The sequence below is a fragment of the Rhinatrema bivittatum genome, chromosome 6 (genome assembly GCF_901001135.1).
Source record: "Rhinatrema bivittatum chromosome 6, aRhiBiv1.1, whole genome shotgun sequence".
NCBI classification, from domain to species: domain Eukaryota; kingdom Metazoa; phylum Chordata; class Amphibia; order Gymnophiona; family Rhinatrematidae; genus Rhinatrema; species Rhinatrema bivittatum.
Window position 1 is genome coordinate 203488870 of NC_042620.1, and position 27083 is coordinate 203515952.

General features: G+C 49.8%; 1 protein-coding gene across 1 annotated transcript in view; it reads right to left on the bottom strand.

Moving 5' to 3' along the window:
• Window positions 1–27083, bottom strand: part of LOC115093946 (RNA-binding protein 44-like) — a 318590-nt gene that overhangs the window by 116798 nt on the left and 174709 nt on the right. The window contains exons 6-7 of the mRNA XM_029606425.1: window positions 23833–23967; window positions 10753–10837 (exon numbers count right to left, since the gene is read on the bottom strand). Coding sequence (XP_029462285.1) covers window positions 10753–10837; window positions 23833–23967 — 220 coding nt within the window. The remainder of the gene's footprint in view (window positions 1–10752; window positions 10838–23832; window positions 23968–27083) is intronic.

A 27083-nucleotide genomic window follows, 5' to 3' on the forward strand; every position in this document is an offset into this window, starting at 1 on the left:
TGGTAGTATGCTTAACTATGGCCGCTACCGCCGAATCCACCGAGGGAGATTTGAGAAGGTCCAAAGACTCCGCCGGCAGGGGGTACAACTTGTCCATGGCCGTGCTAACCCACAACGACGCTTCTGGCACATCCCATTCCTTAGAGACAATCTGAACAACTTTGGGATGGAAGGGAAAAGCTTGCGGGGGGGGGGGGGGGGGGGCACGCAGCCCCACTAGAGCCACATCCCCTGTGGAAGTGTCCGCTTCCTGGTGTGGACCCGATAGTTCCAACTCCTTCAAAACGTGGGAGATTAGGTAACTTAACTCGTCATTCCCAAACAACCGAAGGACTTTGGGGTCATCCCCCTGAAAGGACCCCTGGCCGTCAGCATCCCCCGCACCGGTTGCCTCCGGGATATCCGGATCAGGATCCAACACCCCCTGATCTACTGCCCCTTGCAGGCGGGGGCAACGAGCCCCTGCTGACCTCTGATCCAGTGCTGCCGGTGCTGCCCTGGGGATCTTAGGGGGACTGGGACCATCCGGTTCCCACCCTGCTTCCGCCTCCAAAAAGGCTTTGTGCATAAGCAGCACAAACTTGGAGGAAAAGGGAACTGGCCCTTTAACAGTTTCCTCCGCGGCTCATGGGAGAGGGGGGGCCCCAGGTACTCCCGAATCGGACGTGCTCCGAGGACTAAGCGCCGGCGGCGAGACCAGAGGGAAGCCGCCCTCCTCCGAATCAGTTTCCTCCGCATCCTGTGATAGCCGCGTGGACAAAATGGCCGCCGGCTGTCTCTCCGATGTGGGAGGACCCGAAATCCGGGACCCCAGTGCGTGCCGTTGCCACGCCGAAGACACCGACGAAGAAACGCTGCGGGCAGCGCTCGGCCCCAAGAGGGTCCCTCGCCCCCGGGAAGACATCGGGAGCAGAGACCCTCTCGGGAGAGTTGCGCCCCCTTCCCACAGGCCGTACAGGCCGAAGAATGCGGCATCGGAGAGCAGGACAACTTCAAAGCAAAAAGCGCGCCAAGATAAGGGGGCCGCCACGAGGCAGCCCAAATCGCCGGGTGAAACTAGCCACCCCCTCCGGGGGTCCAAGGTAAAAGCGCAGCTGGCCGGGGCAGGAATGAAAAGCTCACCGTCTACTACCAGCAGACTCACGTGGCCTCAAACAGGTTCTTCAAGGCACTATTTGCTATGTTATTACTTTTTTTTTTTTTTCCGGAGGAAACCGCAACTGCAAATGCTCAGCCTCCTTCAGAGGCAGCCTCTGGAACTAGTGACGGGGGAGGGGTGACCGGCCCACCGGAAGCTCTCCCCTGTGCCTAGTGGGACAACAGCACCCGGGAAAACACTTTGAGGGCATCGCCTGCAAGGCCTGCCTACAATCCTGCACCACGCTGCGCGGAGGGACAGAAGAGCACTAACAGCCTTTTTTTTTTTTTTTTTTTTTAAATCAAAGAAAAAAGGAAAGGACGGGAGACAAAATTAATTGATGTAGTCAGGGAAGTGCAACCAAGAAACCTGGAAGCCAGAAGAATTTGGATGAGACCAGGACCGCAGGTAATGCCTTCTCGATCTGCTGGAGAAAGAGAAATACTGGAGGATCGCAGGAGGCACACCAGTATATCTAGGGGGTGGCTTTCAGTTTCTCTTTGACTCCATCTGCTGGAGGGGGAGGCACTAACCTTGCAGTCTGGACTGATCCTGGTACGTACAGGGAATGAGGGTTTGATAATAACTGAAGGCAGAGACAGAGTCAGGCAGAGCGTAGGGCATTAGTGTGCCAGTGGATAGAAACAGGACATTCAAATAAATGGACAGACCTTGTGAATATCTCCCTTATGGTCATATTATTAACTTACCTTTGGCCCCACCTTGCCTGGCTTGTAGCCAGTTTAGCCACCTCCTCTTCTTCCAGCACAGCTCCCAGGCCTTCTTCTTCAGCTACTCAATCTATACAGATAAATAGAATGACAAAGTTGAGTGTACACTGTAGTTGTCAATGTGACCTCCATACAGGTATGTATCAATGTATTCAAATGACATCTGAAGTGAGTAGCTTGGCTGTTTGCACTCCTTAATGCACCTAAAAGTGGTATGCTGCCACCTGGCTCACAAGTTGACAACAGGGACCCTCCATGGTATTTCTTTTCATGAGGAAGCAAGCTGTGCACACCAGCCAATGGGATTATCCCTTTCCACAGAGCACACAGCAATGGGGAGTAACAAGAACCGTGTGATGTAGCCAAATCTCTCCCTTCTTAATGGAGGTCATAGGTTCCCTCTGTTACTGGTACCACTATTAAATGTAATAAATATCTCAGAGGAAGTTGTAGCTTGTAATTACACCTTTACTATACTTGTTACTATTGGTTTAAGTCATTCCTTGTTATCCTTGCTATTTCAGTTAGATTATTGGCAACACATGTACCTTAATCATGATAAAAATGGAATGTTACTGTATCCATACATACCTATTGACTCTTGCCCTATTTGTAGGCCACCTTGGGCCTGCCCTAGTGACTCTCCATGCATACCTTAACCTACCTTCTCCCTTACACTCTTAGAGGCACCCCCATGCACACTGAACCTGCCCCCCTTTCACCACCCTAAGGGCCCCCCAGTGAACCCTCATGCACATTCTGATCTGCTCCCATCCCCCCTACCTCATTCTACTTACCCCATGTGGGTATGATGCTCCGTAGCTGAATAAGGAGCATACTATCTTCCAGGTCTGCCTGTTGTGCTGCAGGTTGCAGTGTACCGTGGGGATGGGGAACCGGTCCTCCCCTCCATCCGGGATGCCAAGCAAGAGACATTCTTGGTGGTGACATAGGACTGGCATGTGGTTGCTGGCATTTTTGCAAAACTGTGCCTCCGAAGAACCAGAAGTTGTGCAACTCAGAAGCATACACATGGACAGAATGTGCAAATTTGCACATACAATGCAAAACAAGGATAAATGAATGCAAACATCCACCTGCAACTTCTACAAAAAATGGAGAAATTACTACTTACCTGATAATTTCCTTTTCTTTAATAAGGGCAGGTGAATCCAAAACCAGTGAGTTATGCACTTCTACCAGTAGATGAAGACAGAGTAAAGCTGACATCACAGTATATATACCCCTGTATATATATCAGCCTGCCAATATTCTCTGCAAAAGCCAACTGTGGACAAACAAAACTTGATTATTAACAGATAAAGGAAAATTGGTTCTTACCTGCTAATTTTTGTTCCTGTAATAGTGCAGATCAGTCCAGACAACTGGTTTATTCATCTCTACCAGCAGATGGAGGCAGAGGACAAAACTTTTGGACACTGCTACATAACGAGAGTGCCACCTGCAGTCCCTCAGGATTGACCTATATTCGAGCCAAGATTCAAAAAGATATAACCCACATACCAGGGCGAACTAAAACAAAAACCCAGGTTGGATACCCCCAAACTGGATAGCCACAAACCTGAGTATCAAAAACTCCTGTTAACTTTGAAACTCCCCTGTTTTTCAGTCTTAAAACTAATTGAAATCTTCAGAACTCAGTGGACTAACAGCATGACAAGCAGTCTTTTGGCAGCAACCCCAGGGCAGGCCTCTGGACTGATCTGCGGTATCACAGGAACAAAAATTAGCAGGTAAGAACCAATTTTCCCTTCCTGTACATACCTAGAACAGTCTAGAGAAGTGGGATGTACCAAAACAACCCTACACCGGGCGGGAACCTGAAAGACTCGCTCTTAACATGCTCTCACCAAAGGAAGCAGTCTTCGGCACCTGCACATCCAACCGGTAATGCTTAGTGAAGGTATGAACCGAGAACCACACAGCTGCCCTGCATATCTCCTGAGGAGAAACTGACACTCGGCCCAAGAAGCCACCTGAGCTCGTGTGTAATGTGCTTTAAGGCCAACCGGAACCACGCGGCCCTTAAAAATATAGGCCGTGCTAATAGTGTCCTTCAACCAGCGGGCCAAAGTAGCTTTGGACACTTTCTCCCCTTTCTTTACACTCCCATACAAAACAGATGATCCGATCTTCGGAAAGAATTGGTGACCTTTAAATAGCGCAATAAACCACGCTGTACATCAAGAAGATGGGAGGTCCCTTCCCAAAGAAGGATCCTGAGATCACTCTGGGAACCCCAGTAATTTAGCTGTTTGATTCACATGAAAGGCAGAAACCACTTTTGGCAAAAAGGAAGGTACTGTACACAAAGAGACACTGTCAGTAGAAATATGCAGGAAAGGGTCACAGCAAGAAAGAGCCTGGAGCTCCGAGATTCGCCTGACCGAGCAAATTGCCACTAAAAAGACCGCCTTCAAAGTAAGGTCCTTCAGAGAAGTGCGACCCAACAGTTCAAAGAGAGCCTCACAGAGTACCCACAGGACAAAATTAAGATTCCACTCCGGACACACCTTTCGTACTGGAGGATGTAGATACTTTACTCCTTTCAGAAAACGTACAACCTTGGGATGAGAGGCCAAAGATTTGCCATGTACCTAGCCCCTGAGACAACCCAGGGCCGAAACCTGAACCCAGAGCGAGTTAAAAGCCAGACCCTTGGACAAACCGTGCTGTAAAAAGGACAAAATGTGAGGAACGGAAACCAGAAGCAGATCTAACCATCACTGACTACACCAGGCCTCAAAAACTCTCCTGAAGAAGGGCAGGAATAACTGGCTCTAAATATCCTTTCATGCACAACCGCTGTCTCAAAAGCCAGGCTGTGAAACGAAAGTGATCTGCCCAATCTGAAAATATGGGATCTTGCCACAGCAACCCCTGCAAGTGAATCAACCGTAGAGGATCATCATCTGCCAGATGAACAAGATCCGTGAACCATGGACGATGCTGCCACTCCAGCACCACCAGAACTACCGATCCGGGATGGGCTTCTATGCTCTTGAGGACCCATGCTATGAGAAACTACAGGAGGGAAGACACAGAGAAATATCGTCATTGGCCATAGGCACACTAGAGCATAGAGCACCACCGACCCGATCTCGTCTGCGACTGAAAAACCTTTCCATCTTGGCATTGGTCTGCATTGCCATGAGGTCCAGCTGGGGAGTCCCCCATCGGAAACAAATGTGATTTCATGCTTCCAGGGACAGTTCCCACTCCCCCAGGTCCAACTATTGCTGTCTGAGAAAATCCACCTGCACGTTGTCTACTCCTGCAACATAGGAGGCCGTGATCCTTTCGAGATGTCCCTCCACCCACACAAACAGCTGGGCCTCCCGAGCTACAGCAGGGCTCTTGGTTCCATCTTGGCGACTGATGTATGCCACCATTGTCAAGTTGTCCGAAAACACTTGCACCATTCGCCCTTGGATCAGTGGCAGGAATGCTTCAAGAGCTCTGCTCACAGCCCTTGTCTCCAGACGATTGATGGACCAGGACTACGCCATCGACCAAAGGCCCTGAACCAACCGACCCAGACACACCGCTCCCCAGTCCGGCTCACCCTGTTTACTCCCACCATGAAGTATAAACAGCCAGTCCATCTCCCTGAGAGGTTTAAAAACCTCTAAATACTTCAATATATGCCTCTTATTCAACGGCCATAACAGGTGATATTCCTCTGCATCTCTTGCCCTGTTCAGAGATGGCAGGAAAATAGAATGATTCAAGTGAAAATGTAAGATCACTTTTGGACACAAGGAAGGAACAGTACGCATGTTATTGCTCCTGGAGTCCCTCATAAAAACAGCTCCCAGCAAGACACGGTCTGCAGTTTGGATACTCGATGTACAGAAAAAATTGCCACAAGAAACACCGTTTTTAAGATCAGTAAACTCAAGGAAAGGTTACGCATCGGTTGAAAAGTAGAGCCTGCTAAAAAATCCAAAACTTTAAGGAATTAAGGGCCAACCCTTTTCTCAATCCATCCTGCAAAAATTCCAAAATGCGTGGGATCTTAACCAAATGAGGAAGAACCCCTCAGCTTCACACCAAGCCTCAAACACTCGCCAAACCTGCACAAAGGCTATGGAAGTGGAGAACTTTCTCGCTCATAGCGAGATGGCAATTACCACAGTAGAATAACACTCTTCAGCAGCTGAGCCCTTTCAAGGGCCATACCGTAAGGCAAAATTGATTCGGATCTTCGTAAAGAACAGATCCCTGCAGAAACCAGAGGGAAGAATCTACCAGGAGCCTTCTCAAATCTATATACCATGATCTTCTGGGCCAATCTGGTGCCACTAGCAACACCATCCCCCTGTGACTCTCGATCTTCCGAATCATCTTGCCCAACATGAACCACTGGGGAAAGATATACAGCAACATGTCCTCCGGCCACTCCAGCATGAGGACATCGATGTCCAAAGCCTTTGTATCTCTCCTGAGACTGAAGCAGTGTGGGCCGTTCACATTGCGAGAAGTCACCAGTAGGGCCATAAATGGAAAACCCAGCAATCCACTATTAGCTGAAATGCCTCATTTGACAATTCCCATTCTCCTGGATCCAGATTCTGTCGGCTGAGAAAGTCAGCTCTTACATTGTCTTTTCCTGCAATGTACAAGGCTGAGATCTCCTGAAGATGCACTTCTGCCCATTCCATGCTATTTCCTGTGACACTTGCTGGCTCTTGGTTCCTCCCTGATTAATGTAAGCCACTGTCATTGCATTGTCCAACATTATCTGGACCGCTCGACCCTGCAATCTTTCATCGAACCACAAGCATATCAATGAGACTGCACGGGCTTTCAGCAGATTGATGTTCCAGAGAGACTCTTCTGCAATCCAGCATCTTTGTGCTGTCAGCTCCTGACACTGAGCTCACCAACCCTGGAGGCTCACATCTGTCTGAGTACTAATCAGTCTGGTGATCTTAGGGGAAACCCCTTAAATCTGTTTTTAACCACCACTGCAGTTGAATGCAGACCTCCGACAGGTGGAGCTGAATTGAATATTGAGACTATGGGCTCCAACGATTCAGCAGATCGTGCTGAAGAGGATGCATATGTGCTCTCACCCATGGCATCACCCCCAGGGTCACCGCCATCAATTTGAGCACCTATAGATAGGACCACATTGTCAGGTGTATTGTGTTTGTCAATAGATGCACCTACACCATTAGCTTCTGAATATGGCTCTCCAGCAGGAACACCCTGCCCTGTTTTATGTCAAATTGAACACCAAGATACTCTAGTGACTGTGATGGCTGAAGATTGTTCTTGACCATGACCCAGCATAGCTCCTGCAACAAGGAGATCACCTTGCACGAGACCTGGAGGCTCTCATCCAGACTCCTGGCCTGAATCATCCAGTTGACCAAGTACAAGTGTACCAGGATCCCATCTTTTCTCAACTCCGCCGCTATAACCACAACCTTGGAAAAAGTTCTGGGCGAGGTGGCCAAACCAAAAAGTAACGCTTGAAACTAATGACACCCCAAAATCACAAAATACAGAAATCGTTGATGCTCTAGTCTGATGGGAATATACAAGTATGCCTCGAACAGCTCCAGAGACATCAGGAATTCCCCCGACTGTACTGCCATTATCACTGAGCCGCAAGCCCTCCTTCTTGGGCGTAATGAAATAAATGGAATGTTGGCCTGTATTTTCTCAAGACGCGGGCACTGGAATTACTACCTGTCTCTTCTGCAGAAAGTTGCAGGAAGATATCATGAATATGTCCCAACGAACGCTGCAAAACTCCAGCATATAACCATCTCTTATCACCTCCCGAACCCACTGGTCTGTCATGATCTCGACCCACCTCCGATAAAAAAGACAGAGATGACCTATCTCCTGTTCCTGGAGGTGGGTCGGCACCTTCATTGGGAGGCTCGTGGTGCTCTACTACCTGAGCCTGTGCCTCATCTGAGCTGCGTGGGAAGAAAGGACTGAGATCTACTTAAAGGTTGAGTCCTCTGAAAGGCCGCTTCTCTGAGGGGGTCAAAAACATCTGAACACCCTAGTACAATCTCCTGTGCTGAAGGATTGTTGCGCCTGTGTCCTATCCTCTGGTAATCGAGGAACTGGGGACTCATACCATTTATTGGCCATGTTCTCCAGCTCTCTCCCAAACAAGAGCTAGCCTTTAAAGGACAAATTCGTAAGGTTAGACTTTGAAGTTGTATTGGCCAAACAATTTCTCAGCCATAGCTGATGTCTAGCTGCTATTACCAAAACCACCCCTCTGGCCGAAGTGCGGACCAAATCGCAGCCTGCATTTGCCAAAAAGGCAGCTGCTGGTTCCATCACTACCTTGGAATTTACACCAGACTCATCCATCTCATAAGTGGGCAGTAAACAAGAGCAAGCCACCAGGGTACAACAGGAAGCTATCTGCAAATTCATTACCATTGCTTCAAAGAACTGCTTAAGGATAGCTTCAATTCTCCTATCCTGTGCATCCTTCAAGGCTGCTCCCCCTTCTACGGGAATAGTTGTCTGCTTGGTAACAGCACACACAAGTGCATCCACCTTTGGAAAATGCAATTGCTCTCTCACAATTGGATCCTGAGAGTTCAGTCCTTCCAAGACTCATCCCCCTTTAAAATTAGCTTCAGGGGCGCCCCATTCAAGATCAATTAATTCTTGAATGGCCTCCATAATAGGGAAGAAACTTGAGGCTTTACACAAGGAAATCAAAATGGGATCTTTCTTTGGTTCAGAAATGGATTCAGCCTCAGGTACTCCCAGCATCTTCAATGTCTGCAAAATTAGAGCCGGTAACTCATCTCTATGAAAGAACTGCCAACATAGTTCTATATAGCTCCAATCCTGAAGGAATTTCCTCATCCTCTAGCAAGTAAGGATCTGTCTCATCATCCGTGCATTCTGGATCCCTATCGGGAAGACAGGCTCCAGGCATACCTTGACACTTACCCACAGCACCAGGCGTGCGGGATTGCACCACCTGCAATCCTAACTTGTTAAGATTGGCCAAGGCCAGGGACTGTGCCTGAAGGAAGGAATGCAGTCCTTGGTAGAATTTTTTCAAGAACAGGCAGAAGGATAGATTCCAAAACCAGAGGGCAGCTGACCTGTGCCCACTGAACTACCTTCCCCTGCTGAGGAACCAGTTAGGGGAGCTCCAAAATCAAGTGATCCTTCTGGTAGCTCTTTTTCCATTCTCGCACCAGGCTGGGAAGAACATGGCTTAGTAAAATCAGACAAAGGTAACTCTCCCTAAGCCTTCAAAGAACGCTGACACAACTTAGAGAAAATGCCAAGTTGGGATGCCTGATTATTACAAGCAACACATAGGCCAAGGCACTTAGGCTTCTTCACTATGGGTGCCATCAGTCTGCCAATACACCCTAACAGGTATATAACAATAGTGTCCCCAAAATATTAGGCACTCAACACTGTGCCTATATAAGTGCCCAAACTGAGCTCCCCCAGGACACTCAGTGCGCAAAAAAAGACCATGCCTGTGCGCACAAGTGGGCATCCCATAGGCGCTCCTATGCACCCAACTAGGTACCCCACTAAGCGCACAACTCAGCACACAACGGGCTGCACAGTTGGGCGGACAAACACAATCTGATGGAGCACAAAAATGTGCGAAAACGCACTGCGGCCTACCACGAGGCAAACCAGATGAGCCTTAGAGTGGAACTAGCCGCAGGGCTGTTCAACCCACCAGGCTGCTCCGTCCCCCGAACTCCTCCGAAGGCGGGAATGACCAACAGATTGCGCGCTGAGCAGAGACCTGTGGGGGGGGGGGGGGGGGAGGAATCCCTAATCAACTCCCCTTCTCTTTAATATTATTATTTTTAAAATTACCCTTTACCTGAATTCAGCTGAGTACAATGTTGGTCTCTGGCTGTGGGGGGAGAGAACATACACCTTCATCACCACAGTCAGCTTCCTGCAATCACTTGCCTTTCAACTGTTTTATTTATTTATTTTTCAGTTAAGTCCATGCCAGTTAAAAAAAAACAAAACAGTTACCAGACCAAGGCCCTCATCTGAGGGACCATGGAATCACCTCAGGAATTCTCAACTGAAGGAAGGGACCATAAGGTATCACCACAGGAGAGCAAAGCGAATAATCCTCCCTTCTCAGTCTTCTTTTTTTTAAGCAATCCCCAGTAGGGAGAAGCACATCCATCTGCTGGAGACGGAGAATCCTGGCAGGGGTCTATATACTGTGATGTCAACTTTGCTCTGGCTCCATCTTCTGGTAGAGGTGCATAACCCACTGGTTTTGGATTCACCTGTCCATATGCTAAAAAAGTAAGCATATTTTGTAATGTGCGTGCAAATGCATGCAGAATACAAAATACATATTCATGCGTGCATGAGCCCATATGGACGTCAAAATGGAGTTTTATGCTTTTCTTTGAAAGCAATTTGGAACTGAAACATATGCTTTTTGATCCCACTAGCTTAATGGGCTAATATCCTCTGCTACACATATTATATTATAATTTGACTGGGATAAGAGAGTGCCCTCTGATCTAACATTTTGATTTATGTGATAACAAAATCTCACTGGTCAAAAATTAGAAATAGCAACTGTGTTTGTTCGAATTACTATAGTGGCAAATTACAATCTACTGTACATATTCATATGTATGTCTAAATAAAAATGTTCACTTTTGACCAAAAAGGAAGGCACTTTATAATACTATTAACACATTTTGGCTATGGACTAGACAATTAGTTCTGGATTCTGGCCTCCTTTGTGGTCTTACCTTTTTTTGGGGGGGGGGTAAAAATATACCCCAGTCCTATTAAGACTGTACTGTTAGATATTAAAAGCCAAGCGTATTATAAAATAAAGAGTTCTTGGGTTACCTCTGATATGGAAGGACATAAGCTACAACAAAAACATAAAATCTCTCCTTGGATTCATTTGCTGAAGACTCCATCATCTTGGTCTCTGTGAGGATAAAAATATAAAATAAAACAAGTCACTGAGGTTGAATTTTTTTTGCTTTACTCAGTGTAATTCAAAGTACTGTGGCAACCATTAAAACAATAAGGCAAACTTTATTATGTGAGCATTCACAGATTACTGGTTCAGTTTTAGATATGAGCATATATTGTAGGTTATACTGATATAAATGTTTTGGATTTCTAAAGCACCTTTCATCTCAACTGGATGCAAAGAAAAAGAAAATTATTCCTTACCTGCTAATTTTCGTTCCTGTAGTACCATGGATCAGTCCAGACAGTGGTTATATCCCCCGACCAGCAGATGGAGTCAGAACAGAGTTTGAGAGCGTCAGCATATAGAGTAGTGCACCCTCTGCTGGAGCTCAGTATTACGCATAGCAAAGCCCAAAAGCAAAACACAACATTTTGGATCCAGAACCGTTCCCAAAAAGGAACAGAGAAAGATATAAGTAAACAAATGGTCAACGGGACCAGCAACAGTCAACTTGTGAGGAGCTGTGAACAGTAACAATAATCAGAGACAAACAGAATGAAAGATACCTGGAAGAATCCGAGCAGGACCTAATGAAACCCCTATGGCGGGCGTCTGGACTGATCCATGGCACTACAGGAACGAAAATTAGCAGGTAAGGAATAATTTTCTTTTCCCTGTACGTACCTGGATCAGTCCAGACAGTGGGATGTACCCAAGCTTCCCTAAACCGGGTGGGGTCCTGACAGACCTGCTCGGAGAACTTGATCGCCAAAAGAACCCGTGCACTGAGGCGCCAGGTGTAGTCTGTAATGTCTGGAAAAAGTGTGCAACGACTTCCATGTCGCCGCACGGCAGATTTCCTGGGAGGAAACAGAGCGAGATTCCGCCCAGGACGCTGCTTGGGATCGCGTGGAATGAGCCGAGACGCTGCGAGGCGGCACCCGCCCCGCCGCAATGTAAGCTGATGAAATGGCGTCCTTTATCCAGCGAGCAATAGTCGTCTTGGATGCCTGAGAACCTCTCCTCGGTCCTGACCAGAGGACAAACAAATGATCGGATACCCGGAAGTCATTGGTAACCTCCAGGTAATGGAGCAGTACACGCTTGACGTCCAGGAGCCGGAGAGACCGGGGTTCCTCTGGAGCAAACGCTGAAAGCTCCACCGTTTGATTGATGTGGAAGGCCGAGACCACCTTTGGTAGGAAGGATGGCACCGTACGAAGGGAAACCCCGGAGTCGGAGAAACACAGATAAGGGTCCCGGCAGGACAAGGCTTGAAGTTCTGAGATCCGGCGAGCAGAAGAGATGGCTACCAGGAAAACCGTCTTGAGGGTCAGGTCCTTGAGGGAGGACCCCCTCAGGGGTTCAAAAGGAGGGCCCGACAGCGTTCGCAGCACCAAGTTGAGGCTCCAAGAAGGGAAAGGATCCCTGACCGGTGGCCGTAGGTGTTTGGCACCCTTCAGAAAACGTGCGATATCCGGCTGAAGGGGTAGAGAGCAGTCCTTCTGTACCAAGACATTCAAGGCCGCCACCTGAACCCGGAGCGAATTATAGGCGAGACCCTTATCCAGACCATCCTGTAGGAAATGAAGGATCAGCGGGACAGTCGCCTCCATGGTTTGGACTCCGCGGTCGGAGCACCATGCTTCGAAGACCTTCCAAACTCGAACATAAGCGACGGAGGTCGAAGGCTTGCGGGAACGAAGCATCATTGAGATCACTGTCTCCGGGTAGCCTCTGTGGCGGAGACAGCGCCGTTCAAAAGCCAGGCCGCAAGACAGAAGAGTTCTGCCTGCTCGAAAAATACCGGACCCTGGCGCAGAAGATGAGGAAGATGGGACAGGGCGAAGTGGGGCCGTCCACCGTCATCTGAAGTAGATCTGCGAACCATGGCCGACGGGGCCATTCCGGGGCGACGAGAATTACAGTCCCTCGATGATGTTCCAACCTGCGGAGAACCTTGCCGACCAGAGGCCAAGGAGGAAACACATAGAGCAGTTGATCCGACGGCCACAGAAGGGCGAGGGCATCCACCCCCTCCGCGCCGTGCTCTCTTCTGCGGCTGAAGAAGCGTGGAGCCTTGGCGTTGAGAAAGGTCGCCATTAGATCGAGGCGTGGAGTCCCCCAACGACGGATGATGAGATGCATTGCCTCGTCGGAGAGAGCCCACTCGCCGGGGTCTAGCTGTTGACGATTCAGGAAGTCTGCCTGAACGTTGTTCACCCCGGCGATGTGAGAGGCCGCTATCCGGACGAGATTGCTCTCCGCCCATCAGGGGAGTAGACTCGAGGGAGACATGCTTGCTTCTTGTCCCCCCTTGACGATTGATGTAGGCCACGGTGGTGGCATTGTCTGAGAGGATCCTCACCTCTCTGTGTCGCACCAGGGGAAGAAAACGCTGGAGAGCGAAACGCACGGCTCTCGTTTCTAGGCGATTGATCAGCCACTTTGCCCTCCTCTGGCGTCCAAGTCCCTTGAGTGGCGCTTCTTTCGCCAGACGGCGCCCCATCCCGCTAGGCTGGCATCGGTGGTCATCACCACCACCCAATTGGGAACATCGAGCGAGACTCCCCGAGCCAGATGCGAGGGGACAAGCCACCAATCCAGGCTTTTCCTGGCTAATGGTGGAAGCGGCAGGATCACCTGATACTCCTGGGAGACTGGTTTCCAGCGGGATAGTAGGGACGCCTGCAGTGGACGCAGGTGTGCAAACGCCCAGGGTACCATGTCGATGGTGGAGGCCATTACTCCCAGGAGCTGCAGATAATTCCAGGTGGTTGGTTCTTCCAGAGCTGAAAACCGAGACACATGCTCTCTCAGGGCTTGCGCCTTGTCCTGGCGCAAGAACACCATACCCCGCCGGGTATCGAAGCTCGCTCCTAAGAAATCCAGGTGTTGCGAGGGCACAAGGGAACTCTTTGGAAGGTTCACCACCCAGCCCAGAGAGCGTAGGAATTGTACTACTCTGGCCACTGAGGTCTGACCATGTGAGAAGGACTTCGCTCGAATCAGCCAGTCGTCTAGGTACGGATGCACTAGGATACCCTCCTTGCGAAGGGCCGCCGCCGCCACCACTACCATGATCTTTGTGAAGGTCCGAGGTGCGGTCGCCAAACCGAAGGGAAGCGCCTTGAACTGAAAGTGTGGACCGAGAATCTTGAAGCGAAGATACCGCCGGTGAGCCGGCAGGATGGGAATGTGCAAGTACACTTCCGAGAGGTCCAGTGAAGCGAGGAATTCTCCCTTGTGCACTGCGGCAATCACTGATCGAAGAGTCTCCATGCGGAACCGGGTGACCCTGAGGGCCTTGTTTACCTCCTTCAAGTCCAGGATGGGGCGAAAGGAACTGTCCTTTATGGGAACGATGAAGTAAATGGAATAGTGGCCCAAGCCCACCTCGTCGAAGGGGACGGGAACGATGGCCCTTATTTCCTGCAGTCGGTCTAGTGTTTGTTGAACCGCTATCCTCTTGAGATCCGAACCGCAGGGGGAGAAGATGAACCGGTCCCTCGGGGGGCGGACAAATTCCAAGGCGTAACCGTCTCTTATGGTGTCCAGCACCCACTGGTCCGTGGAGATAACTGCCCACTCCTCGAAGAAGTCCATGAGGCGGCCTCCGATCCGGGGAGGTGAGAAGTGGCTCCTTTGGCATCATTGGGATGACTTGTGGGCGGAATTCCCTGCCCTGGACCCTCTCTCGCGGGCCTCCGCCCACGAAAGGAACGAGACCAAGGCTGGGATCTTGTCTGCTGTGTCCGGGAAGCAGACTGTTGGTAAGACCTATAACGTCGCTGTGCTCTGGCCCTGGTTCTACCGGAAGAAAATGATCTGAAGGAACGCTGTCTATCCTCCGGCAGCCGATGCACCGAATTTTCCCCCAGTGACTTGATGATCTGATCCAGGTCCTCTCCAAATAAGAACTTCCCCCGAAAGGGGAGGGAGCCAAGGCTCGACTTGGAGGAAGCATCCGCTGCCCAGTTGCGAAGCCACAAGAGCTGTCGGGCTGCTACAACCAAAACCATGGACCGCGCCATTACGCGAAAGAGATCATACAGGGCGTCTGCCCCGTATGCTATGGCAGATTCCAGCCGGTCCGCCTGGGCGGCCTCTTCGGGGGGCAATTCCTGAGAGGTGAGAAGCTGCTGTACCCAGAGTAAGCTGGCCCTTTGCGCGAGCGAACTGCACATCACGGCCTGCATACCTAGGGCGGAGACTTCGAAGACCCTCTTGAGGAAGGTCTCTAGTTTACGGTCCTGCGTATCCCGCAGGGCCGTTCCCCCCGTGACCGGGATGGTTGTCCTCTTGGTCACTGCTGACACCGCTGAGTCCACCTTGGGCACCTTGCTAAGATCCAAAAAATCCTCAGGGAGCGGGTATAGCTTTTTCCATGGCGCGTGTGACTTTCAAGGACGCCTCGGGAGTGTCCCACTCCCTGGTGAGAAGCTGTAGGAAGGACTCATGGATAGGGAAAGCCCTTGCCCTAGGACGGAGGGCGGCAAGTACTGGATCCCTTTGTGAGACGAGGTGGCGACGGCAGGAGCCACAGGGATCGGCGGATCTAGAGGTGGGTCAAGGTCCCAGCTCCTGAATAATATGGTGGATGAGTTCATCCAGCTCTTCTTTTGAAAAATCCGTAGGGCTCGAGGGTCGTCCCCCTCCGTATGTCCATCCGGATGCGCCTCCGGGGGTTCCGGGGAGACGTCTCTCACCGGCGAAGCTGCCCCCGTGGTACACCGGGGTGGCATGGGAGAGGGACCCGGCAGGGATCCAGGCGTAACGGACGAGGCGGTGAGACCAACAGCAAGTTTAGGAACCTTGGGGGGAGGGGCCCCCAGGGGATTAGGCGCCTGCGCTCCCATACCCTGCAAATAAGCCATGTGCATTGCCAGAATAAAGTCAGGTGAGAAAAACGGAGAGCTGATTGGAATCCCTGGGGGGGGGACCGTCCTGGGAGCCCCGGTCGGGCAAACCTCCCGCCGGGGGCAAAGCCTGTTGAGAGCCAGTGCAACCAATCCTGTCTGCATCTGGGAGCGAGTCCGTCTCACGCTGACCCCCTAAAATGGCCGCCGTTCCTGCCAAAGGCAGCGTCGTGGCCGGCCCGCGCCACCCGGGCTGAGGAGGAGGCAGGTCCGAAATCGCACCGGAGGACTGCAGGGTGCCTTCCCCATCGGGGAAGCACCGCTCACAAAGCCCCTCCCTCAGAAATTGATTCCCCTGCTCGCCGCAGGCCTCACACCTCGAGGACCACGGCATGTCAGCACCGGGAAAAAGAAAAGCCTCGGGGGGGGCCAAAGACGAGCTAGTGCCGCAGGGGGGCCTGGAAATGGCCCTAACAACCCGCCGAAGGGGTCCAGTAACTGCGGGGGAAACCCCCGTTTCAGTTGAGCACACACCCACGGGCGGAGCTTGCGAACCGCGGGACCCCCAACGGCACGTGGAGCGGCCGGAACCACCGGCATCCACGGGGCACCACCAAAAGGAGGCAAACCTGTGGAGAAAGAAACTCAAAAAACTTCCACTTACCCCAATGGAAGAGGAAAGGAGTACAGAATAGAGAAGGCAAAGCCACAGACATACGTCGCCTCAAAAATTGAAAACTTTTTTATTTTTTTTTTAACTTTAAGGATCCAAAATGAAGAGAAACATAAGACAGGGAAATACTGTGGAGAAAAAGAAAGAAATAACTAAAAATGAAGAAACCCTGTCAATCTGGGGGTGCCAGTGGATCCCCCCACTCGCATCTGCTGGAGTCAGAAGAATACTGAGCTCCAGCAGAGGGTGCACTACTCTATATGCTGACGCTCTCAAACTCTGTTCTGACTCCATCTGCTGGTCGGGGGATATAACCACTGTCTGGACTGATCCAGGTACGTACAGGGAACTTTATAATTTAATATTTCATAAACATACATACAGCTATCTCTTGATTGGAAAGTATGGTTACCAATTTGGATATCTCATTTGTCTGACTGCTGCCAAAAGGGAGAAGAAACAAAAGCAACTTTGCTTTGATCAGGGCAAGGGTTGCATAATATGGCTGCTACCTCCAGCTCATCAAGTGGGGGTGACATTTCAAAATTCAATGGGAATACTGGCCGACAGGTTTAAAATGATAGGGTCTGAGGTCAGAGGCATGTGCAAAGTGACTGTATATGCAGTTTGCAACTAGGTCTGAGAACAATGAAGGGAAGCATAAAATTTGATATAAAAGTAGCAATCAGGCAAGGGCAATTGCAGCAGCAGAGCACAAGTAACCTTCTTTCCATGCCCTAGAACAAAGCTTCCCAAACTGGGGGTCGGGACCCCAAATGGGGTCACAAAACCTCCAGCCAGGGTCACAAATGCCTCAAACTAATGGTCCTTAGAAGACTAAAACCCTTATTAACCCAGGAACACTTTCGTACAGTACTACAAGCACTAATATTTGCCAGCACGGACTACTGCAACACACTTTTCCTAGGTTTACCATACACCACAATCAGGCCACTGCAAATTCTACAAAACTCAGCTGCCAGAATACTTACTGGAAAAGGCAGAAGAGACGATATTACCCAAACACTTGTGGATTTACACTGGCTCCCAATAGAACAGAGAGTACAATTCAAAACACTTTGCACAATTCATAAATTAATCAATGACGAAAACGCCGACTGGCTAAACACTGCTCTACGATTACATGTCCCACAAAGAAAGCTCAGGTCGGCCAATAAAGCACTGCTAACCATACCCTCAGTCAGAACAGCAAAGTTGACCCAAGTGAGAGAGAGTGCTCTATCTTTAGCAGGACCATTATTGTGGAACACATTACCACTTGAACTGAGATTAATGAAAGAATTAAAACTTTTCAAAAAAAGGCCTAAAAACTTGGCTTTTCAAAAAAGCATTTCACAATGAGAGCGATGACTAACAATACATACAGCTGAAAGTCACCAACAAACAGAAAATTGACAATTTTATTATTTGTTACCCATTATTAAATATTAAATTGAAACAGTATACACATATATGATTATCCCAAAATCATATAAATAGTAACCCCAACCCATCTCTCATTTAGAGTATATTACTGAACTATGTAACCGTAAAATATTGGCACACCATGGATAACTTAGAAACCTAACCAACCTATTTCGTGCCTAAATGTAAACCGTTGTGATGGTATATTACTAAACGACGGTATAGAAAAATTATTAAATAAATAAACAAACAAACAAAGGGCAGTCCTCTCCAGACATCACCAGCAGCAAAAGTAGTGGAAATCAGCATGGGATCTTTGAGCTAGCATTCACTCTCAGGTTCTGCAATGGCCCTGCCCTCGCTTGAGTTTCTACATTAACAGGACGCCATGAGTGAGGAGGGATTGGGGCCATTGCAGGGCCTGTGAGCTTTTACTGGCTCACAGATCCTGTGCTGACTTTCATTACTAATGCTGCTGCCAGTTGCAGATCAGCATCAGGCATTGGACCAGCCACTGGGGAAGAGTGGGCAGAGTGTGCACAAGTTCTGCAGGTTGTCACGTCTTCTCTAAACTCTCCCATCACTGAACTTACCTAAGAGAAAAGATGTTACCCCTGTCATCAACCTGCCCTCTCTTCCCACTAGCTTGCATCCACTTATTGCCTGAGTCCCAAAGGTGTTTGGGAAACCTGGCTGCAGGCAGCCACAGCTGGGTCGCCCTTCCCTTACCGGCAGATGCTGGCACGCTCCGCTGCCTTCTTCACCCCGGGCCAGGCCACTCTGGGGCCTTGCCGCGGCGTTCTCCCCATGAGGGAGTCGCCACCAAACTCTTCCAGGGCTCCGCTCCCTTGGGCGCACGTGCAGGCCCAGGATTTAAAGGGGCTGCGGCGGGAAACCTCAGCCCGGCCCCAAACCTGACGTCATCGGCAAAGGCCTATTTAAGGCCACCTCTGACTCCTCTGCTTTGCCTTGGCAACAGGTCAGCTCTTCTGAGTAGCTAGTTGCTGTTTCTGCATTCCTGCTTGTTCCTGACTCCGTTCCAGTGTTCCCGCTTGGTCTTGTCTCCATTCCTGTGTTCCTGCCTGTTCCTGTGGTTCCGCTCCTGCCTTCGGCCTGGTATCTTGATTCTTCTGTCTTCTGCCCATCCAGACCTTGGCATGTTCTCTGGCTTCTACTTGTCTTCTGCCTGCCCCGACCTCTGGCCTGGTTCTTCATTTTGCACTTCTGCTGCCTGCCTCGACTCCTAGGATAGTCATCGCCTCTCCAGACATCTGCCAGCCTCAACTCAGACCGCCCTCTGGACTTCCTCCACCAGGAGACCTTTGCCTAGGTCCTGCCGGCCCCGGCAGCCAAGGGCTCAACCTGTGGGGAACGAGGGCAGGTATAGGTGAAGTTCCTGTCAGGTCTCCTGGTCCAGTTCCGCCTCCCGGCTACGAGTATCACTATAGGCCTTCCTTCAGTAGATCCCCCAACTCTCGAGCTGGCTCAAGAATCCACGTTTCCAACAAAAGGAAAATGTTGCTGCTGATCCTAGTCAAGGTGATGTTTGGATGGGGGTTGTTGAAGGGAGGGATCAGCTTTTTACATCCTCCCCACTGAACCTCTCTCACCTCCAAGCCATTTTTATAACCCTAATCAATTATCTGTCATCCCTTCTTCTCTTTTCTCACATACCCCCCAGTTGATATTCTCACCCCTAGCTCCTCTCTTGCATCCCCCCTCTCACTTTCCACAGCCAATCCCTCTCCCACTGATCCAACCCTCAAACCCTTCCTCAAACCTCTGGCTCTGCTCTACTTCCTGGGACTTCCAGCCTTGATGTCTCCATCCTTCGGGCCTCTCCGCAGGGTTCGCGGAGAGACTAGGCTGGGAAGGGGAGAGGAACTGAGGATGTAAGAGGAGATCAGCTAGAGGGGCAAAGGTTGAGAGACGGCTCCCTCCCTCGCCCCCCTACCCCATCCTTCCATCCCACCAAAATGGTCAAATATTGAGGCAGCCACCCCTTACCCTCCCACAAAATCTACCAATAAAGAGACCCGTGCCTCCTGCACCCCCACCTCCCCAAAAGATGAACGAAAAAAAAGGTCCCATGCCTGATACCCCCACCTCCCTCAAAGGTGAAAACCCAGAAAATAAGGGTCTAAGCTCCCCCCCCCCCCCCCCCCCCCTTTGTAGAGGGACCCTCGTACCCAGCCCGGTCTGTGCCATTTTCCAGTTGGAAGGGAATGATTTCCGCCATCTCCCTGATGAAACTAGCAAAGGAGAGATCCTCCGGAGGTGAGCACCATCTTTCTTCGGGGGGGGGGGGGGGCTCTGAAAGAAGTTACTCGGAGGCCTCTGAGGAGTGTTCAGAGGAGGCATCCCCCCATGGGTCATATGGGGCCTTTTCCTCACTGGCAAAGCATCTGGGACGAGGCGAGAGGGTACGGGACGCGGGTACCGATGGACGGTGAGGTGGCACCAACAGCAGTGGAGCCGGCATTGAAGGCACTGGGACCTGCGAACGACGCCTGGGGACTGGAAGGCCTGATGGCCCGGGGACGGGCTCTGGCATCGGGGGTTCTGACCGCGGAGATAGGCGAGGAGCCACATCTTCCTCCTCAGAGGAGCCTGGAATCGGGATTGAGACTGAAGGAGGGGCCCGCCGGTATGGGCTGTGTTGGCAAAGCATTGAGCAACACTTACAGCCTTTTCAAGAGAGGTGCCAACATGGAGGGTGCAGGTTCTGATGCTGGAATGGGGGCTGGCATCAGTGGCAGTTGAAGGCCCCAAAGGGAATTGAGCACTGCCTGCTGGACCACGCGGTCCAGCTCCTCTCTAAACGAGGGTGCGGACAAAACTGACCCTGGAGTAGGAGGCAGGCTAGGCATCACCGGAGCCTCCATGGGGTCCGTGGAGGCTCAGTGTCCGGCACCGATATCGGTGGGGAACGCCATGGGCTGCTAGATCCAGAGGAGGATGGGGCTTCCTCTCCCTGGGGCTTCTTCGGAGGGGGCTCGGCCGAGGCTGATGCTATGGTGTCTGTGCCGGCACTGGATGGTGATGACCGTCTGTGCTGGTGTCAATGCTTTCCACAATGCTTGGCCCGGTCCTTCTCCGGCGCCGAGGACAATAATGCGGAAGTCTTTGAATGCGATGCCGGTGAGGGGTAGTCTCCCGCTCCTAGGTGTTCTTGGTGGGGCTTCGAAGGGGAAGGCCTCGAGTCAGAGTGATCCCCATGACTTGATGCATCAGGCACTGGAGTCGATGAAGTAGATTGCTTGGAACCTAACAAGTGCTCCATCTTCTCCAGGCGGGCACGCTAGCCTTTGGGAGTCATCTGAGCACAGCTTGGACATCAACGGATGTCATGGGAAAGCCCAAGACACAGGACGCAAACATCGTGTGGGTCCGTTATGGACATAGTCCGCGGACAATCCAGGCACTTCCGAAAACTGGTTGCCATGACAAAAAGGGGGCGGTGTGTGGTCGGTGACCATTGGCCACCGGGAGGTAACAGCTGGGAACCAACCATAAAAATGCGAAATGGATTTACCGGACATTGGAGAAGTCGGTGTGCGATGGGGGACACCGAGATGAGGAAAAAGTGGAAGAAACTTCAAAGTATTCCGTGTGAGGAAAAAATTCTCAGAGCTCTAGTAACCATGAGGCAATCGCTGCACGAAAAAAAAAAAGACTGAAGGGGGACCCTATGTGGCCATGGGGTTGGTGGCCTGCTGGACATGCTCAGTGTGCCAAACTTCTAGAAACTTTGACAAAAGTGTTCTGTGACAGGGCTCCATCTGATGCCACCCATCTGTGAGCACTACAATCCTGCTTGTCCTGGGAGAACAAGCTTTCTCTCAATGTAAAATAAGACTCAAGTTCTTTCCTTGGGACAACTTGCTTCCTTTCTTAATCCTCCTGTTCTTATGCATGATGGGTCTAATTTTTCCCCTGCTGAAAAGTACGTAATCTTGGGGTGTTTTTTGATCTAAACAACTTTCTATGAAACCACATATTCAATCCGTTGCCCAGTCTTCATTTTACAAGGTAAAACTACTCAAACCTCTCTGGAGCTTGCTAATTTCAGGACTGTTCCAGCTCTTATCTGGTCTTCATTATTGTAATTCTCTGTTAATTGGGTTACCACAGTCTACACTGCATCCATTTCAATTAAGACGGAACTCCGTTGCTTGACTACTTACCGGTACTCATATTCACGATCACATAACCCCTGTTCTTGAATCCTTACATTGGCTTCCTGTTTCCTATTGGATCTCATACAAGGTTGCAGTTATTCAAAACCTACTTCACAAAATTAATTTGCCTTGGATTCCATCCACATTAAGGGGTAGATTTTTAAAAACGGCTCGTTCGCGTACTTTTGTTCGCGCTCCAGGCGCAAACAAAAGTATGCTGGATTTTAGTAGATACGCACGTAGCCGCACGTATCTGCTAAAATCCAGGATCAGCGCGCGCAAGGCTGCCGATTTTGGGCAGCCGGCGAGCGCCGAGCCGTGCAGCCTGCCTCCGTTCCCTCCGAGGCCGCTCCGAAATCGGAGCGGCCTCGGAGGGAACTCTCTTTCGCCCTCCCCTCACCTTCCCCTCCCTTCCTCTACCTAACCCACCCCCCCAGCCCTATCTAAACCCCCCCTACCTTTGTCCGGGGATTTATGCCTCCCGGAGGGAGAAGTAAATCCCCGTGCGCCAGCGGGCCGCTAGCGCACCGAGACGTGACCCGGGGGCGGTTCCAGAGGGCGCGGCCACGCCCCCTGACCGCCCCCGAAACGCCACGTCCCGCCCCCCAAACGCCGCGTCGATCGTCCCCGCCCCTGACACGCCCCCGACAAAAAACCCCGGGACTTACGCGAGTCCCGGGACTCTGCGCGCGCCGGCAGGTCTATGGAAAATAGGCGCGCCGGCGCGCAAGGCCCTGCTCGCGTAAATCCGCCTGGATTTACGCGAGCAGGGCTTTTAAAATCCGCCCCTAAGAATACACACTCCAACTTGCACTCTACATTATCCAGATCAATTTCTTTTAGATATTCCTTTGCCAAGAGTTGCACACTTAAGAGTATGGTCCTTCTCAATTCACAACTTAACATTCCCTTCCAAATAAGATCAGACGAACTAAAGACTCCAAACTATTTAAGCAATTCCTAAAAACATACTTATTTCAGCTGGCTTATTCCTGATAAACTCACCTCTTTAATTACTCTGACCAAATACTGTATAAGTAGCATACGGAGATTATGTTGCCCTTGGAAGTAAATGTTTTCTTCTTTTCTTTGTCATACATTTTATTGATTGTTGTTTTGTCTCTTTTAAATATTATGTATGTATTATTGTACTCTGCCCCAAACTATTTGGAGGGGCGGATAATAAATACTTTTAAATAAAATAAATAGTGGTCAAAAGTACATACATCATTTCATAATGCTCAACATGTTAGCCAGATTAAAAGAGGGTGGGAATAGGTCAGGGAAGGGAAACAATACAAGAAATTTAATTTTACAGTGTATGCACATTAGTTTACCTCTGTTCTGCTGCCTGTAGAAATAGTAGGTTGCAAAGTAAATAGGTTCTTTGTACAAGTATACCTTGCAAGCAATTTTCAAAATTTGAAAATTAGCTAGAGAAATGGAAGGTAGAAAAGTACCACATAGTTTTCAGCAACACAGATTTAAAATTGTTCCATGATCTCTGACAACACATACTTTCACTTTGAAAATTTGTATAAAGCCCGCAGATAAAAAGTGTGCACAATCTGTCCCTCAATGTGGACAGTTTGAAAATTGCATGCCTATATTCTTTGAGACAGAGTACCTATCAGTCTTGACTTCTATTGGAATAAATAGAAAAGAAATTGTAAGATTCTTATAGTAGTCAAGGGAAAATTTGAAGCAAATCATAAGGAATGGGAAAGAAATGAAACTTGAAGAAAAAAATTAGAAAGAAAATTTACATGGCACTTAAGAACCCAGCAACCTTTCACATCATTGTTTTGCAGGCTAAATGTGCATTGGTAACAATAGTCTTCAGAAACAAGCTATTTTGTTGCTCACCTGCTAAAGAAGAAATTGTTGTTTGTGGGGTTGATTCTTTCGCATTCCCTTCAGTTGTATCTGAGAGATCCATTGCTGTCTGGTTTTCTTTGGCATCAAACCATGATTCATTCAGTTCTTCATTATTCTGGGAATCTAGGTATTTAAAACCTTTTATCAGTTAAAAATGAATACATTTTGGTGAAATCCTTAGACATTAGCAGGAAAACTGTTTTCTAGTGGCCAAACAGCAAAGTTGCTTAACTGTAACAGACAAACAAGTGGGTGAAGTCAATGATACTGAATATGCACTTTCAAAGCAAAGATCAAGATTATGTGACTGATTTATTGTACAGCCTGATTGAAAGACATTTCAGAAGGTGAATGTGAATTTATTGACAAAAAAAGTGCACCAAAATAAATAAAAAAATAAATTATGGCTTCCTTGGCTGTCCTCTTTCTTGCTTCAGGAAACAGGCTGCCACCAGGAGCTCTTGCACAATGAAGTTCTGCCACTGTTTACTCCGCCCTCAGAGGGCAAAGGATCTTGTGGCAGTTTAAATTCATGGTTGCAGGAAGGTTCAGCTGGAGGCAGTACTGGCTGTGATCGTGGCAGTATGACAGCTGGTGCAGGTAGGGGTGGTGCAGGCAGGCACGGTGCCTGGTGAGGTGGCAACCTGGCAAAAGGTGGTACAAGCTGAGGTGCAGGTGGCTGGGGCACAGGGGGACGTTCAGCATTGGGATGTCTCATCCATGGGAATGGTACACCATAAGTTGGAGGGTACTGCATCCAGGGCCCCATGAAATGCCATTGAACCACTGGTGGCTGCAGCTGGAAGTGGGTCCTCCTCTGAAGCATCTCCCTCCACACTGCAGTTTGATCCTCTGTTGCCCGGCAAAGGGCTCATATCACCTGCTGAATCTCCTGTGCTTTCTCCCTAGTGGTCTCAGAGGCCTTGTGTTTCCTCCCAGATGGTGTCACACCTTGTGCTTCCTGCAGGCCATGGATCTCCTCCAAGAGGCTACCGCTTTGCTATATTAACAGCCTCTCTGCCAGACTGGTCACCATTTGTGGTTCAGGGTCTTGCCCCTGGTCAGACAAACTGCTGTCCTGTGGGCGACCCTTTAGCAGACCAGGCATTAGGGATGTGCAGAGGGACGCCATACGTTGCATTCGGGATTCGTATTTGTCGGGGGGCAGATACGTTGCATTTGGCAAGGGGGCCCCCGATACGTTCATGCATTAATTCTTATTCGTTTCCCAGCTAAAATTGAATTTCCAACCCCCCCATCCTCCTGACCCCCCCCCCCCCAAGACTTACCAAAACTCCCTGGTGGTCCAGCGGGGGGTTCGGGAGCCATCTCCTGCACTCACACCCTCGGCTTCCGGCATTCAAAATGGCGCCAATAGCCTTTGACCGTACTATGTCACAGGGGCTACCGGTGCCATTAGTCGGCCCCTGTCACATGGTAGGGGCAATGGATGGCTGGCGCCGTCTTGTGCTCCTACCATGTGACGGGGCTGACCAATGGCACCGGTAGCCCCTGTGACATAGTGAGGGCAAAGGCTATTGGCGCCATTTTGATTACTGGCAGCCGTCGGCCCGAGTGCAGGAGGTCGTTCCCGGACACCCACTGGACCACCAGGGAGTTTTGATAAGTCTTGGGGGGGTCAGGAGGGTGGGGGGTTTGTTTAAATTCACTCCTTTAGACGGCCGAATAATTCATCGAAGATTCGTTGTATTCGTGGGGAATCGCGATACGTTTCACTTTCCCACGAATACAACGAATATGGCCCTATATGTTGCGGATTACCAATACGTAGGAAACGAATGCACACCCCTACCAGGCATTGAGTCTTCCTGCTCCTCTTCCTCCAGTTACTGCTCCTTCTCCTCCTCCATGGGCTGTTGCTGCACCTCAGGGCCTCCCTCTTCCTCTTTATTCGAAGTGTCATGCATTACCCACACATGGCAGTACAGCCTTTGTGGCCCTCTAGGTGCAGGACCAGGATGCTCTTAGCAGGCTCAATTCCAAATGGAGTAGGTAAATGTCAAACTATGTCATTCTATGTGTGTTTTCCATTGGTTTATTTCCCCTGTAGTCTCCACTAGATGGCCCTAGTTCCTAGTCCTTGGGTACAGAGCTATAAAGGGACATACCTTTCTATACTGCCCCTCCCCTGAAATAGACTGGATGTAGGTGTCCCTGAGGCAGAAGGCCAGGCTAATCCAGGCTGCATAGTAGTCAGGTATTTTAATTTTCAAAAAAGATGGAGCAGTTTCAGTGTGCTCTACATGTTTTGTCCTCAGTCTAGCACTGATACGGAGACACTGCCCTATCTTTTGAAGAGGAGTGAAAAGGAGAAACAGAGAAAGTAACCAGGACATCCCTAATGGAGTTTCCACTGCTGGGACACAGGACACAGCCAGGATGGACTTTGGGATTCACTGTGGAGCCCAGGTACTGTGGTAGTGGATACAGTCACTGTTAGGTGATCCCAGCCCACCCCATGGAGGATAAACATTTCCCTAGCCCCTGCCTTGAGGAATTCATCATTGGGAGATAGAAAACCATAACATCCTGACTTTGTGAAATTTGGGGGCCCTGCATGTATATGGACACACCTTTTAGACACTTTTGTTTTCAGCACCCATCCAGTTATTCCGGGCTCCTTTGTAAGGGTGCTTTCCCATAGAGCTATTGGAAAGCAAAATTGCTTACCTTGTAATGGGTGTTATCCCAGGACAGCAGGATGTAGTCCTCACATATGGGTGACATCAGTAATGGAGCCCTATGTATGGAAAACTTCTTTAAAAGTTTCTATGAAACTTTTGACTGGCACCAGAGTGCCGACTGAGCATGCCCAGCATGCCATGATATTCCCTGCCACAGGGGTCTCCCTTCAATCTTGTTTTGTAGCAATTAGCGTTAGCCCAAAAATAAAATAATAAAACATATCGGACCCAACTCCGCGGGGTGGCAGGTGGGTTTCGTGAGGACTACATCCTGCTGTCCTGGGATAACACCCATTACAAGGTAAGCAATTTTGCTTTATCCCAGGACAAGCAGGATGCTAGTCCTCACATATGGGTGATTAGCAAGCTAGAGGCTGAGTCATTTTAAGGTGAAGCAACAGTGAAGTATTGTTGTTGAAATGAATCAGCCGAAAATCACAGCAGGTTGGATGTAGAAGGAGTTGGGGTTATACTGGAACCAAGTTCTTTAAGACAGACTGTCCATATGCTAAATCTTGTCTTCCTTCTTTGTCT